At 44.8% G+C, this 17204-nt stretch overlaps 1 protein-coding gene across 4 annotated transcripts in view; it reads right to left on the reverse strand.

The window, feature by feature from the left end:
• USP32 (ubiquitin specific peptidase 32) overlaps positions 1-17204 on the reverse strand; it is a 244139-nt gene that overhangs the window by 115201 nt on the left and 111734 nt on the right. For all 4 annotated transcript variants that reach the window (XR_011026247.1, XM_068268724.1, XM_068268723.1 and 1 more), the window contains 2 exons: positions 14525-14632; positions 6385-6500 (listed from right to left, as the gene is read on the reverse strand). Coding sequence is in view for 3 of the 4 variants with exons in the window: in XM_068268724.1 (XP_068124825.1) it covers positions 6385-6500; positions 14525-14632 (224 nt within the window). In the remaining variant the exon portion in view is untranslated. The remainder of the gene's footprint in view (positions 1-6384; positions 6501-14524; positions 14633-17204) is intronic.

Raw genomic sequence — 17204 nt, forward strand, 5'->3', positions numbered from 1 at the left:
CTTAAAGGGAAGGTTCAGGGAGGGGGGGGATAAAAATCCTTATCCACTTACCTGGGGCTTCCTCCAGCCCGTGGCAGGCAGGAGGTGCCCTCGTCGCCGCTCCAGAGGCTCTCTGTCGTCTCCGGTGGCCGACCCGACCTGGCCAGGCCCGGCTGCCAGGTCGGGCTCTTCTGCGCTCCAATCTGCGCCTCCTGGTGGGCGCGCTGACATCATCGGAAGTCCTCCGGGCTGTACTGCGCAGTACAGCCCGGAGGACGTCAGATGATGTCAGCGCGCCCGCGTGGGACGCAGAAGAGCCAGTCATTAGAGCACAGAAGGGACCAACCTGGCGGCCAGGTCGGCCACCGGGAGCCTGCGGAGCGGCAGCGAGGGCACCTCCTGCCTGCCATGGGCTGGAGGAAGCCCCAGGTAAGTGGATATGGATTTTGATTTTTTTTCCCCCCTCCCTGAACCTTCCCTTTAATGGGCAATATTATTTGATAAAAATTATATTAACCTTTAATAAAAAAACCAGTATATTTGAAAAATACTTTTGCGAAATCCGTATCCGCCCGGCGGATCGCTCAAAAGCAGGCTTATCACCCGAACGACAGTCTGTACACACGCCCGATTTGGCGTGCGGATGACTGAACGACAGGACGTTCAAACGACCCTTCGTTCGCAAAAATCCGCTGTGTGTATGGGCCTTTAAGCGGTATCTTCACCATAAAAATCAAATTTCAACAGCAACTGGTCTGAGTGTATTAAGTGATAAAGATGCTAATCCGGCATTCAAAACTTTTTCTGCTGTTATGATTTGGAGTTATCACATACTTAACCACTTGAGGACCTAGGGCTTTCTACCCCTTAAGGACCGGCCACTTTTTTTCCATTCAGACCACTGCAGCTTTCACGGTTTATTGCTCGCTCATACAACCTACCACCTAAATGAATTTTGGCTCCTTTTCTTGTCACTAATAAAGCTTTCTTTTAGTGCTATTTGATTGCTCCTGCGATTTTTACTTTTTATTATATTCAGCAAAAAAGACATGAATTTTGGCAAAAAAATGATTTTTTTAACTTTCTGTGCTGACAGTTTTCAAATAAAGTAAAATTTCTGTATACATGCAGCGCGAAAAATGTGGACAAACATGTTTTTGATAAAAAAAAAACCCATTCAGTGTATATTTATTGGTTTGGGTAAAAGTTATAGAGTTTACAAACTATGGTGCAAAAAGTGAATTTTCCCATTTTCAAGCATCTCTGACTTTTCTGACCCTCTGTCATGTTTCATGAGGGGCTAGAATTCCAGGATAGTATAAATACCCCCCAAATGACCCCATTTTGGAAAGAAGACATCCCAAAGTATTCACTGAGAGGCATAGTGAGTTCATAGAAGATATTATTTTTTTGTCACAAGTAAGCGGAAAATGACACTTTGTGAAAAAAAAAAAAAAAAAAGTTTCCATTTCTTCTAACTTGCGACAAAAAAAAATGAAATCTGCCACGGACTCACCATGCCCCTCTCTGAATACCTTGAAGTGTCTACTTTCCAAAATGGGGTCATTTGTGGGGTGTGTTTACTGTCCTGACATTTTGGGGGGTGCTAAATTGTAAGCACCCCTGTAAAGCCTAAAGGTGCTCATTGGACTTTGGACCCCTTAGTGCAGTTAGGCTGCAAAAAAGTGCCACACATGTGGTATTGCCGTACTCAGGAGAAGTAGTATAATGTGTTTTGGGGTGTATTTTTACACATACCCATGCTGGGTGGGAGAAATATCTCTGTAAATGACAATTTGTTAATTTTTTTTACACACAATTGTCCATTTACAGAGATCTTTCTCCCACTCAGCATGGGTATGTGTAAAAATACACCACAAAACACATTATACTACTTCTCCTGAGTACGGCGATACCACATGTGTGGCACTTTTTTGCACCCTAACTGCGGTAAAGGGCCCAAAGTCCAATGAGTACCTTTAGAATTTCACAGGTCATTTTTTCACAAAGTGTCATTTTCCGCTAACTTTTGACAAAAAAATAAAATCTTCTATGAACTCACCATACTCCTAACGGAATACCTTGGGGTGTCTTCTTTCTAAAATGGGGTCATTTGTGGGGTTCCTATACTGCCCTGGCATTTTAGGGGCCCTAAACCGTGAGGAGTAGTCTTGAAACGAAATTTCTCAAAATGACCTGTGAAATTCTAAAGGTACTCATTGGACTTTGGGCCCTTTAGCGCAGTTAGGGTGCAAAAAAGTGCCACACATGTGGTATCGCCATACTCGGGAGAAGTAGTACAATGTGTTTTGGGGTGTATTTTTACACATACCCATGCTGGGTGGGAGAAATACCTCTGTAAATGGACAATTGTGTGTAAAAAAATCAAAAGATTGTCATTTACAGAGGTATTTCTCCCACCCAGCATGGGTATGTGTAAAAATACACCCCAAAACACATTATACTACTTCTCCCGAGTACGGCGATACCACATGTGTGGCACTTTTTTGCACCCTAACTGCACTAAGGGGCCCAAAGTCCAATGAGTACCTTTAGGATTTCACAGGTCATTTTTGTTTCAAGACTACTCCTCACGGTTTAGGGCCCCTAAAATGCCAGGGCAGTATAGGAACCCCACTAATGACCCCATTTTAGAAAGAAGACACCCCAAGGTATTCCGTTAGGAGTATGGTGAGTTCATAGAAGTTTTTATTTTTTTGTCACAAGTTAGCGGAAATTGATTTTAATAGTTTTTTTTCACAAAGTGTCATTTTCCGCTAACGTGTGACAAAAAATAAAATCTTCTATGAACTCACCATACTCCGTACGGAATACCTTTGGGTGTCTTCTTTCTAGAATGGGGTCATTTGTGGGGTTCCTATACTGCCCTGGCATTTTAGGGGCCCTAAACCGTGAGGAGTAGTCTTGAAACCAAATGTCGCAAAATGACCTGTGAAATCCTAAAGGTACTCATTGGACTTTGGGCCCCTTAGCGTACTTAGGGTGTAAAAAAGTGCCACACATGTGGTACCGCCGTACTCAGGAGAAGTAGTATAATGCGTTTTGGGGTGTATTTTTACACATACCCATGCTAAGTGGGAGAAATATCTCTGTAAATGACAATTGTTTGATTTTTTTACACACAATTGTCCATTTACATAGAAATGTCTCCCATCCAGCATGGGTATGTGTAAAAATACACCCCAAAACACATTATACTACTTTTCCTGAGTACGGCGGTACCACATGTGTGACAATTTTTTGCAGCCTAGGTGCGCTAAGGGGCCCAACGTCCTATTCACAGGTCATTTTGAAGCATTTGTTTTCTAGACTACTCCTCGCGGTTTAGGGCCCCTAAAATGCCAGGGCAGTATAGGAACCCCACAAGTGACCCCATTTTAGAAAGAAGACACCCCAAGGTATTCCGTTAGGTGTATGGCGAGTTCATAGAAGATTTTATTTTTTGTCACAAGTTAGTGAAAAATGACACTTTGTGAAAAAAAACCAATAAAAATTAATTTCCGCTAACTTTTGACAAAAAATAAAATCTTTTATGAACTCGTCATACACCTAACAGAATACCTTGGGGTGTCTTTTTTTCTAAAATGGGGTCACTTGTGGGGTTCCTATACCGCCCTGGCATTTTACAGGCCCAAAACCGTGAGTAGTCTGGAAACCAAATGTCTCAAAATGACTGTTCAGGGGTATAAGCATCTGCAAATTTTGATGACAGGTGGTCTATGAGGGGGCGAATTTTGTGGAACCGGTCATAAGCAGGGTGGCCTTTTAGATGACAGGTTGTATTGGGCCTGATCTGATGGATAGGAGTGCTAGGGGGGTGACAGGAGGTGATTGATGGGTGTCTCAGGGGGTGGTTAGAGGGGAAAATAGATGCAATCAATGCACTGGGGAGGTGATCGGAAGGGGGTCTGAGGGGGATCTGAGGGATTGGCCGAGTGATCAGGAGCCCACACGGGGCAAATTGGGGCCTGATCTGATGGGTAGGTGTGCTAGGGGGTGACAGGAGGTGATTGATGGGTGTCTCAAGGTGTGATTAGAGGGGGGAATAGATGCAAGCAATGCACTGGCGAGGTGATCAGGGCTGGGGTCTGAGGGCATTCTGAGGGTGTGGGCGGGTGATTGAGTGCCCTAGGGGCAGATAGGGGTCTAATCTGATAGGTAGCAGTGACAGGGGGTGATTGATGGGTAATTAGTGGGTGTTTAGGGTAGAGAATAGATGGAAACACTGCGCTTGGGTGGTGATCTGATGTCGGATCTGCGGGCGATCTATTGGTGTGGGTGGGTGATCAGTTTGCCCGCAAGGGGCAGGTTAGGGGCTGATTGATGGGTGGCAGTGACAGCGAGTGATTGATGGGTGGCAGTGACAGGGGGTGATTGATGGGTGGCAGTGACAGGGGGTGATTGATGGGTGATTGATAGGTGATTGACAGGTAATCAGTGGGTTATTACAGGGGAGAACAGATGTAAATATTGCACTGGCGAATTGATAAGGGGGGGTCTGAGGGCAATCTGAGCGTGTAGGCGGGCGATTGGGTGCCCGCAAGGGGCAGATTAGGGTCTGATCTGATGGGTAACCGTGACAGGTGGTGATAGGTGGTGATAGGGGGTGATTGATGGGTAATTAGTGGGTGTTTAGAGGAGAGAATAGATGTAAACGCTGCGCTTGGGTGGTGATCTGATGTCGGATCTGCGGGCGATCTATTGGTGTGGGTGGGTGATCAGATTGCCCGCAAGGGGCAGGTTAGGGGCTGATTGTTGGGTGGCAGTGACAGGGGGTGATTGATGGGTGATAGGTGATTGGCAGGTGATTGACAGGTGATCAGTGGGTTATTACAGGGAAGAACAGATGTAATTAATGCACTGGTGAATTGATAAGGGGGGGTCAGAGGGCAATCTGAGCGTGTGGGCGGGTGATTGGGTGCCCGCAAGGGGCAGATTAGGGTCTGATCTGATAGGTAAAAGTGACAGGTGGTGATAGGGGGTGATTGATGGGTAATTAGTGGGTGTTTAGAGGAGAGAATAGATGTAAACAATGGATTTGGGAGGTGATCTGATGTCGGCTCTGCGGGCGATCTATTGGTGTGGGGGGGTGATCAGATTGCCCGCAAGGGGCAGGTTAGGGGCTGGCTGATGGGTGGCAGTGACAGGGGGTGATTGACGGGTGATTGATGGGTGATTGACAGGTGATTGACAGGTGATCAGGGGGATAGATGCATACAGTAAACGGGGGGGTGGTCTGGGGGGGTGGTCTGGGGAGAATCTGAGGGGTGGGGGGTGATCAGGAGGGGGCAGGGAGCAGGGTGGGGGATAAAAAAAAAAATAGCGTTGACAGATAGTGACAGGGAGTGATTGATGGGTGATTAGGGGGGTGATTGGGTGCAAACAGGGGTCTGGGGGGTGGGCAGGGGGGGGTCTGATGGGTGCTGTGGGCGATCTGGGGCAGGGGGGGGGGGAAATCCGTGTGCTTGGTGCAGACTAGGGTGGCTGCAGCCTGCCCTGGTGGTCCCTCGGACACTGGGACCACCAGGGCAGGAGACAGCCTGTATAATACACTTTGTAAACATTACAAAGTGTATTATACACTTTGTATGCGGCGATCGCGGGGTTAACATCCCGCCGGCGCTTCCGTATAGCCGGCGGGATGTTGCGGCGGGTGAGCGGCGCCAGGCGGAGGCGGAGGATCGCGTCACTGATGACGCGATCGCTCCGCCCATGCCCCTACAAGGACCGCCGCCAATTGTCAATACGGCGGTCGGGAAGTGGTTAAGGAACACTGGACCTTTAGTAGTCGTGCCAAAGAATTGCATGTTGGGGGTTCTTTTTATCTATAATCTATTCCTCCTTTTCCCTTTATTTCCCTGCCAGCTTCTTATCTGAAACCTAATCCCCTACTCACTTGTGTTTACAAGCAAGGCTGAGGTGACTCAGCGATTGGAGGAGACAATAAAAAAAGTAAAGGGCTGAAATGACATCACGAGTTAGCCTTAACTGTGGGCAAAAGACATGGCCCTCACCAGGAACAGAATTCTCGTAATTTACTATATAACATTCACTGAAATCAAAACGTGGACAGTATAATACATGTGTTATGTAAGTAGATCAAGTATTTATCTACTTATATATGTATTTTTTTCCCTGGCATAGTATGGCTGATCCTACTGCTTTTAGACTGACCAGGTGAGCAATTAGCTTGTTTGTTTCTTTTACAGAAGTCTTCATGTTCATGCATAATAAATAACTGTTGTATTAATTGAAGAAAATGTGCCAAAACTGGAGATTTAAGTCATGAGAGAAAATTAGGAAAAACATAACATTTGATGGGTTTAACATAATGGCAAATGCAAAAGTCTTAACAAAATATTGAAAACTAACAGTAAAACTCACAGGTATGGCATCAGTGCGATTGTCTTTCCAAACCTCTAGTAGTGCAAGCACCATGTCTTCCAGTTCAGTGCGAGACAGAACACCATCACGATCAACATCAAATACCTTGAAACAAACTAGATAACAGAGGACAGAAAATGAAGCACCAGCAGGGAATAGTGTTCCAAACAGAGACCCTTTAAAGAGACTCTGTAACAAAAATTGCATCCTGTTTTTTATCATCCTACAAGTTCAAAAAGCTATTCTAATGTGTTCTGGCTTACTGCAGCACTTTCTGCTATCACAGTCTCTGTAATAAATCAATGTATCTTTCCCCTGTCAGACTTGTCAGCCTGTGTCTGGAAGGCTGCCAAGTTCTTCAGTGTTGTGGTTCTGCTATGAACTCCCCCTTCCAGGCCCCTCTATGCACACTGCCTGTGTGTTATTTAGGATTAGAGCAGCTTCTCTCTTCTCTCTTCTATTTTACAAGCTGGATAAATCGTCCTCTGAGCTGGCTGGGCTTTCACATACTGAAGAATTACAGACAAGGGCAAAGCTGTTTGCAGGAAGAAACAAGCAGCCTGAAACTTCAGTGCATGAGAACAGGGGGAAAGAAACACACAAATGATCTCTTGAGATTCAAAAGGAAGGCTGTATACAGCCTGCTTGTGTATGGATGTATTTTCTATGTGTGGACATACTGTACATCAACCTACTTCCTGTTTTGGTGGCCATTTTGTTTGTTTATAAACAAACTTTTTAAAACTGTTTTTAACCACTTTTAATGCGGCGAGGAGCGGCGAAATTGTGTCAGAGGGTAATAGGAGATGTCCCCTAACGCACTGGTATGTTTACTTTTGTGCGATTTTAACAATACAGATTCTCTTTAACTAAAAAATGCAAGTTTCCCGAGTGATAATTATGCCATACTGTTTCCTATGCATCTATTGTTATCGCACTGAAAGACCAAATTTGAAGATTGTATTATTCTATCAGGTAGCCCTCCCAAAAACATAACTTTTCTTTGTATGGTTTCACATTTTCCTGATGAGTAATAAGTACCAAATCTAACAAAGCAAAATTAAAAAAAGAAAAAATGCCTAAACCTTTTTAAAGGTGCAACATCCTCCCACTTACTAACTTCGATCTACATCAGTGGGCTAATATTCAGTGCTGTAGATCTGGACGAGGATGAAAGAAGCCATGAAGAATTTATTCCTATATGATCAGTCAAATGTATAATTACAGGCGTCACAGTAATTAATAATTAGACTGCATATAGACATTTAAAGAGCAGACTTGTAAAGAAATAGCCTGCAGTATCACAATGTATGATGTTTTCAGAACACCAGATTAAAATAAATCTGGTGGTTTTACTAAAAATTGTGGCCAGATAAAAACCAAGATATAAGACGTTCCTGGAGATGTATGTGATGTTCTTTGTATTTCTATGCACATCATTTGAAATCTTTTTAAGCGTGGGGAGAGACCAAGGGTGTGTGCTGGGTATAATTAATTGCACATATACAAAGGAATCCTCCCCGCATAGTTGGAAGGATGTGTGCCATACTTCTCAAAATTAGGTGTGTTGTGAAATAATTTTCCCTGTAATTTTTTTTAATATTTTCAAATTAAAAGTTTTGTGCAAAAATTAATCATATCTACAAATGACCTGAAAACAAGCCAGAAGATTAGATTAATTGGGATTAATTAAGCACAGAGCATGTTTCATATGGAGCTCATTACAGATCTATTCTAGATGTAAAAATCAAATACTTAAATGAGATTTATGAAACATGGAGTACATTAGACTAATGCTGGGAATACACGGTTCGTTTCTGCCGTGCGTTTCTGCTCTCGATAGTTTTTGCCGCTCAATTCTGCAGTCGATTCTCTTATCTTTTTCCATTCACTTCTATCAGAAATCGAGTGGCAAAAGAATCGAAAGGGAGAGCGGGCATGTCGGAAATTATCCATCGAACCATCTAATCACCTAAAAAAAACGAACCGTGTATTCCCAGCATAAGTTGACTTAAAGGATACCCAAAGTGATATGATGAGGTAGACATGTGTATGTATGGTGCCAAGCACACAAATAACTATGCTGTGTTCCTTTTTTTCTTTCTCTGTCTGAAAGAGTTAAATATCAGGTATGTAAGTGGCTGACTCAGTCCTGACTCCGACAGGAAGTGACTCTCACTGATAAGAAATTCCAACTATAAAAACACTTCCTAGCAGAAAATGGCCTCAGAGCATAAAAGAGATAAAAAGGGGAATTTCTTATCAGCGAGGGGTCACACTGTAGTCACTACCTGTCTGAGTCAGCCACTTACATACCTGTTCTTTAACTCTTTCAGGCAAAGAAAGAAAAAAAGGATCACAGCATAGTTATTTGTGTGCTAGGCACTGTACATACACGTCTATCATCATGTCACTTCGAGTATCCTTTAAAGGGGAACCAGAATAACATATACTAGAATGTTATTCAGGATACCCACTTTTACATTAATGACGGATTTCAGCATCATAAAATCAACTTTGATCCTCTACATCACAGTCAGCAGGCACATTGTAGCCAATCAAGCTACACTCCCTCCTGGAGACCCTCCCCCCCCCCCCTTATAAAAGGCAGGCAGCGTCAGGCATTTTACTCACTCGTGTGCCTGCCGTAATTGGAGAAGAGAGAGCTGCTGCAGAGAGAGATATAGGGAAAGCTTAGTTAGGGCCTGTACACACTGCTGCGCCTGCGCTGCGCTTTTCAAATCGCATGCGCTTTTTAATCGCAAGGTCTTCTGAAAAATAATGAAAATCGCGGAGACCTGTACACACTGCTGTGATGCGCTTTTCCTATTCTCATGAAGGCTTGCGCTTTTAAAAATCGCATGCGATTTTAAAAGCGCAGCAGTGTGTACAGGCCCTTAGGCTCTTGTAGGCTTGCTCCTTGCTGATTCTTATAGCTAAAAAAAGCACCCCTCAACAGCTCTTTTGAGAGCTAATCTTGTTCTTGTGATCTATTTTTTTTGTGTGGCCCACTTGCATTATATACAGCCCTGTCAGTCAGTCGCAGCTGGCCTTTGGCCCCTTGGTGGTAATTACTACTGTGCCAGGTGCAGATTTGTAATACCCATCACTGCATATACCTACTTGTTCATTTCAGTGCACCTACCTACGTGAGCGCACGCAGTGTCACTGTGCCTGTCCGGTACCTGTCTGTGTGTGACAGGTGCACATTGTAATACCCATCCCTACATATACCTACCTGTTGTTCACTTCAGTGCACCCACCTACCTACGTGAGTGCACGCAGTGTCACTGTGCCTGTCCGGTCTGTGTGTGACAGGTGCACATTATAATACACACCACTGCATATACCTACCTGTAATCACACAGACTTTGGCAGCCACATGTTGGAAATTAGCACCACTCAGCAAGGAGGAGACACACTGGTAACCTAAATCTCAATTTAAACTAAAAAAAAAAAAAAACATGGCGTCTTTATGTGCTTAAAGGGAACCTAAACTGAGAAGGATATGGATTTTTCCTTTTAAAATAATACCAGTTGCCTGACTCGCCTGCTGATCCTGTGTCTCTAATACTTTTAGCCACAGGCCCTGAACAAGCATGCAGATCAGGTGCTCTGACTGAAGTCAGACTGGATTAGCTGCATGCTTGTTTCAGGGTGTGATTCAGCCACTATTGCAGCCACAGAGATCAGCTGGACTGCCAGGCAACTGGTATTGTTTAACAGGAAACATCCACATCACTCTCAGTTAAGGTTCCCTTTAAATATACTTTAATCTTGGCTTGCAAAAAAATTGACATACAAAAGGTGGCTCACAACACAGTTAAAACGTCCTAAAAACATAGGTAGGCACTGGAGCTGCTAGATCAAATCCCACTGTCCCTGTAAGGGCGTTTCCACTTACTTGATCGCCCAGCCGCAGCCTATGCAAATCAATCCGGGCACTCAATCCCAATTGGACAAATGTGGACCCACCACCCGGCGCACACCACGAGGTCTCCTCATTCATACCCTAACAGTGCACTGTATAATAGGAAGGATGACGGACAACTTCCCATACACTGTCCTAGTCTTCCAATGCTATTGTTTAATTCTGCACAAAACACACTGGGGAGGGGGGGGGGGGGGGGAATGGGGGGATGGCAACAGTCAGCAAGCGATTCCAACCTCCTTTCACACACCAATTGTGGTTCTGTACATGTATTGCACAATTTAAAGCTGATTAGCTACCAGGACTTCTATGGAAACGCCATCTTGCAATGCATACAGCGTCATATGTCCTTCAGATTTTCCGCCCGGCAGGGGCTGCACATTATAGGGCTTGTCTTTCAAATGGAATGGGTACTCGCAACCTTCTAGCAGCTTGGCATCTTTCAGAGGGAGCAAGGCTCAGGGCTCCATTAGTCAGCAGATGCCCGATACCATTATCGCATCACCTCACACCGCTTCCCGCTTAGGTCCTCTCGGTACTCCACCGCGGAGGTTCGTGGCCATTGGGACACCGCAGGGGAAGATACCAGGCCGCAATCATATCTCAAAAAAGGATATAACCAAACTGTACCATGAAGTTGAGAGGCAAGTGGTGTCATCTCTGGCACAGCATTGGTCAAGGGTCCATCTGACCATGGATGCATGGTCTGCCAAGCACGGTCAGGGCAGGTACATTACTTACAGAGCCCATTGAGTCAACCTGGTGACCGCTGGCAAGCAGGGAGTACGTGGCTGTGCAGCAGATCAACTTGTGACACCTCCACAGGCTTGCAGGCAGTCCTCCTCTTTTCCTGCTACATCCTCTTTGCTGTCGTCCTCCTCCTCAGCTGAGTGGCAGTTCAACTCTACTGGTGCTGCGATCTCTCCAGCTACACAGCCCCAGCTCCCCAGGGCCTATGCTGCATGCCAGGTACGACGGTGTCATGCCATATTAGACATGTCTTGCCGCAAAGCAGAGAGTCACACTGGAGCAGCTGTCCTGGCTGCTCTTAAACAGGTGGATCAGTGGCTGACCCCAACTGGACATCGGCAACCTGGTGTGCGACAACGGCAGCAATCTAATTTCAGCTTTGAATTTGGGAAAGTTGACACATGTTCCCTGCATGGCACATGTGCTGAATCTCATCATTCAGAGATTTGTGTCTAAGTAGCCAGGCTTACAGGACGTCCTGAAGCAGGCCAGGAAATTGTGTGGGCATTTCAGGCGGTTTTACACAGCCATGGCACGCTTTGCGGACATTCAGCGGAGAAACAACTTGCTGGTGAGACGCTTGATTTATGATAGCCAGACTCGATGGAATTCGACCCTTGTCATATTTGACCGCCTGCTACAACAGGAGAAAGCAGTCACCCGGTATCTCTACAACTACAGTAGAAGGACACAGTCTGGGGAGATGGGGATGTTCTGGCCCAAGAACTGGACACTCATGCGAAATGCCTGCAGGCTCATGCAGCTGTTTGAGGAGGTGACAAACATGGTGAGTCGCAGTGAAGACGCCATCAGCGACTTGATCCCCTATGCTTTTTCCTGGAGCGTGCCGTGCGTAGAGTGGTGGATCAAGCTGTGGAGGAGCATGAAGAGGAACAGGAGGAAGAGTTGCAGGATAAATTCTCATCAGAACCAGATGTTTCCTCAACACCTGCGGCAGCACAGAGGGGGGAGGAGGAGGAGTCGTCGTGTGGGGAAGAGGAGCCAGACTCAGATGATGAGGAAGGTGTCTTTTTGGAGGAGGCGGCAGAAGAACAACCGCAGCAGGTGTCGCAGGGGGCTTGTGCTGCACAACTTTCCCGTGGTATTGTTAGTGGCTGGGGGGAGGAGGAGAACTTGCCCGACGTCACTGAGGAAGAGCAAGAGGAGATGGATAGTACGTCTGGATCCAAATTTGTGCAGATGGCGTCTTTCATGCTGTCCAGCCTGTTGAGGGACCCCCATATAAAAAAAACTCAAGGGGAATGAGCTGTACTGGGTGGCAACGCTACTAGACCCTCGGTATAGGCACAACATTCCGGAGATGTTACCAACTCACCTGAAGGCAGAAAGGATGCAGCACATGCAGAACAAGCTGGCAACTATGCTTTACAGTGCTTTTAAGGGTGATGTCACAGCACAACGGAATAAAGGTACCACTGCCAGTAATCCTCCTCCCATGTCCACGCAGGCAAGGGCAGGACGCGCCAGCGATCTCATGATGATGTCGGACATGCGGACATTCTTTAGTCCAAAGCCTCGCCTTAGCCCTTCCGGATCCACCCTCCAATGCCTGGACCGGCAAGTAGCCGACTACCTGGCCTTAAGTGTGGATGTAGACACTGTCTGTGATCTTTCATTTTCCAAAGACTATAGTCTGATGTGTGTATGCACCTTAAGTCGCTCCCCACACAGCATCTCTGCCTGCAGGCCTCTTGACTGCCTTCTCCACCACCACAAACAGGGTCCAGGACTCCAGGCGGATTCCTGAATTTTTAAGTAACTTTTTTGGTGCGTGTACATGCCTGCCTAATTTTTCTGGCTGCGCTGCAGCTGCATCAACAACACAAAAGGCATGTACATGTGTCAATTCCCCTTCGTGATCGTTACCTTGCCACGGTGAAGGGGCTTGCATATCACAATGAAGCAATGACCGCCGGGGGGGGCACACCTAAGATAATAAGGTCATTGCTTCATTGTGGACAGACCAAATTCGATCAGCTGGACACTCAGTCACTGTTGTTCTGTCATTCAGCTACCTCAGCCCGACCATATGGGCTTGAAAACCGCCATCGCCTGCACTCTGCCCATGGTGCGCACCAGTCCAGCACGGCAGTCACTACACAAACAGCTGTTTGCGGTGCGTTACACAGTGAGTTTGGTCTGTCAGTGTGAAGTACTCCGATTACACTCCTTGATTGATGTATATGTTACGGCCAGAACCTGAAGTTTGGCCACTTCGCGTTCTGGCTGGCCACTTCGCGTTCTGGCCGGCCAATGCGCGAAGTGGCCGCTGCGCTGCGGCCAGTGTTAGAAATGAAATGATTCCTGTTAAGATTAATGTATTTTCCGGCCGTCTCGCTGCAGCCAAATGTATGAAAAGTTAATCTAATGAAATGAAGCCGGCGGCAAATGTAGCAGATGAAGCCGCCAACTTCCGCTCTGCCTCTCTCTACTCCCCCTGCCTCTCTCTCTCCTACTGGCAGCCGGCGGGGACACGCGTGTCCCCGAGAGTCATTTGTTGCAGCAGGGAATCCTGCCATTCCTGCAGAAGCAATGTCTGCAGCCTCCCCGCTCTGCTTCCCTGCCGCGACTAACGACTCTCGGGGACACGCGTGTCCCCGTCGGCTGCCAGTAGGAGAGAGAGGCAGGGGGAGGAGAGAGAGCTTGTTAATTTAATGAAATGAAGCCGGCGGCAAATGTAGCAGATAAAGCCGCCGGCTTCATTTCATTAAATTAACAAACTTTTCATACATTTGGCCGCAGCAAGACGGCCGGAAAATACATTAATCTTAACAGGAATCATTTCATTTCTAACACTGGTCGCAGCGCAGCGGCCACTCGCACATTGGCCGGCCAGAACGCGAAGTGGCCAAACTTCAGGTTCTAGCCGTAACATATACAAATGCAAGATGTTTTAAAGCACTTTAGGCCTGCAATTTAGCAATAAAATGTGATTTTTGCCCTTAAACCGCTGCTGTGCATCAAATCCTGATTTTTCCCAGGGAGTTTTGGCGTGTATGCCACTCCGCCATGCCCCCCTCCAGGTGTTAGACCCCTTGAAACATCATTTCTATCACTTTTGTGGCCAGCATAAATGTTTCTAGTTTCCAAAGTTTGCCTCCCCATTGAAGTCTATTGCGGTTCGAGCCATCTCTAGTTATGATGTCATGTAGCCTTCTCCCAGTGCACTCTGGAAACTCATTAATGTTCCTGCTCACTTCACAGAGGGGGAGGGTGGGGAACAACACAACACAGTGCCAGGAGTAAAGATGGCACCATCTGTGATAAATTGGTCAATTAAGAATGTGTATCAGGGTGATAAATGGTTTTACAATGGATTAACAATTTATAAATGAATATTGTACAAAATAATCAATTTTATTAAGTTATATTCAGTAAAAAGTTTATCTAACATGCTCTGTTATGTATGTAGGGAGGCATGCACAACTTGATAATTACATTTCTGTCTCTCCGCTAGTGGGCCCCGGCAGCAAGCAGACAGCCCACAAGATATCTCCTTGAAGTCTATATGGTTGTCCCGGTTTTCATCAAATGCGTTAAATAACCCTGTAATCAAAAAAGGTGCATTTTAGTTTAAAGTATAAATATTATAGCACTCAATCTCATTTTACTTCTAAACCAGTATAAAGAAAGACTGTACTGGGAAAAATATATGAGCTACCACTGCCAATGTTCTACTCAAGCCCAACAAAACAAATGCTTGAACAAGGCCGGTTCTGGCAGGAGAATATAAAAACAAAAGTCTAGAAAGTGATGAGCAGAATAACAGTTCATAGGAAAAACATGCTTGAAACTGTGATACAGCAGGTTTCCTGCCCTATCGGGATGTAGCAAGTGGGTGGGTCAATGAAGAGTGATCATTTGCTTCCCAAAGGGAGAATGGTAAAAGCCAGGCTGCATTTCCCAGCAGTAAAGCTGAAAATAAGTGGCTGAAGCTAGTGAAAGAGGGCAGACAGAGAGAAAGTAACAAGGGTACAGGATAGAAACAATTTGCACATAGGGGCTTGTTCACAGCTAGGGGTTTTTTTTAGCGCCGGCGATTTTTTAAAACACCCTGAAATCGCTAGTGCAATGAATCCTTACGGGATAGTATAAGCGCGTTTCGTCCGCTTTCCGCTCAGCAAAGTGATGCATATACCATTTTCAGGGCAATTTTGCTACAATGGAAGGTATGGGAAAAACGCTAAATGCTCAGAAATCGCTTTATCCTGGGATTCTCCAGTGATTGCGTTAACGCTTATGAATAAATACATGTTATTTATTAATTTCCAGGTGAGAGAGTTCACTTCCCGACTGAAGTCAGGAAGTGAAAAAACAATCGCTCGGCAAAAGAAATTACAAAACGCTTTGTACAAAATCGTATCTTGCAGTGGAGTGCTGGGAGGTGGAAAAACGCAAAAAAATTTAAAATCGTTGGAGTCAGCGATTCCGATTTTAGATGTGAACAAAGCCATAATGTTTTTGTAGCTGCACAGATAGGGGCTTGTGTCATTCCTTATGTCATTCCTTATGTCATTCCTTGTGTCATTCCTTATGTTGGCATAATCTGCTGTAGACTGATATGAAGAAAAAAAAATGCCTTTGCACGCGTTACTGCTGGTGCAGGAGGCTATCACGGATGTGAACATGTATCTTTATACACGTTGCAGGCATATATATGTTGTTACAGTTTTCTCTGCATTTGTGTTTTTGTATGTGTTTGCATTTCATGCGAATCGCATGCGATTTAAAGAGTGCGGTAAGATGGATTTTGCTGTGCGATTTTAAAACACGCAAAACACAAAATCGTACTGGAAAACGCCCCAATAAGATTTTGTGCAGCTCAAAGACTTACATTGTATGTAATTTCACGTTTTCCTCTATGCGCCAAAACACATGTGATTCAAGAAAGTCTACTCCCTGTCTAAATAAGCATATGGCCAGCTTAGTCAAGGAAGTCATAACACCTGATCTGCATAATTATTCTGGGTTAGGGACCCAGATTAAGGCCTCATTCACATTGGGTGCGTTCAGAAACATATTTAAGAGCATTATAAAATAAACACATGCGCTTATGTGCGATTCATAACGCGCTTTAATGCATTGTGGTGCGCTTATTTTAAGCAGTTTCATGCGTTTAAAAGCACTTGAACACGTTTTTGTTCAGCACGTTTTGCTTATTTGATGTAGCAGTTGTCAAAGATTTGTTTTAGTTTGAATTTTTTTATTTATTTTTAATTTTTAAGATGTGAACTTGTTACATTAGAATCAATGTAAAAAGCTTTAGCTAGCAAAGTGCGCAGAACAAAGCGCTGCGAAAAGCGTACAGCAACGTCCCAAGTGTGAACGAGGCATAAAGGCAAAAGATTAGCCTAAAAGACCGACAACAAGCTTTTTTTTAAGCCATGACGGACTTAATTTGTAAGCGGAAACAACTCTGAAACTATTTAAAAAGCAACCAAAAGGTTTCAGCATCTCACAGGGCATATTTTTATCAGCATTATCTAGTACTGAAATAAATGTGTGAAATATTTCAAGTGTTCTATATTTGTGCATAGATTTTACCTGACGCATGATATGATAATTATTAAGGCAAGACATTTTAATAAAATATGTATTATGACGCTGAACAGAGTTAAAAAAAAATGCAATGAAGCCATTTAACAATATAGCCAGCACCAGGACTGTAATTTAGTTAAAGCCCAACTAAAACCAACATTGATGATGTTAAATTCAGAAAGCATGCATGTTTCCTACCGTGTCTCTTCGAAAGTAGAACCTTCCCTGAAAATAAATCCTAGCATATCTTGCGTCACGTAAAATCTATGCACAAATATAGAACACTTGAAATATTTCACACATTTATTTCAGTACCAGATAATACTAAATTAAAATCTGCCCTGATAGATGCTGAAATCTTTTGCATGCTTTTTAAATAAATAGTTTCAGAGTTGTTGTTTCAGCTTACAAATTAAGTCTGGCATGGCTTGTTGTCGGTCTTTCAGTCTAATTTTACTAACACCAGAAACAAGCAGGCAGCTAATATTGTCAGATCTAACAATGTCAGAAACGCCTGATCTGTGCATGAGTTCAGGTCGACTTTAAGCAATACCAGTTACCTGGCAGTCCTGCTGGTCCT

The sequence above is a fragment of the Hyperolius riggenbachi genome, chromosome 2, assembly GCF_040937935.1.
Source record: "Hyperolius riggenbachi isolate aHypRig1 chromosome 2, aHypRig1.pri, whole genome shotgun sequence".
Taxonomy (NCBI): Eukaryota; Metazoa; Chordata; class Amphibia; order Anura; family Hyperoliidae; genus Hyperolius; species Hyperolius riggenbachi.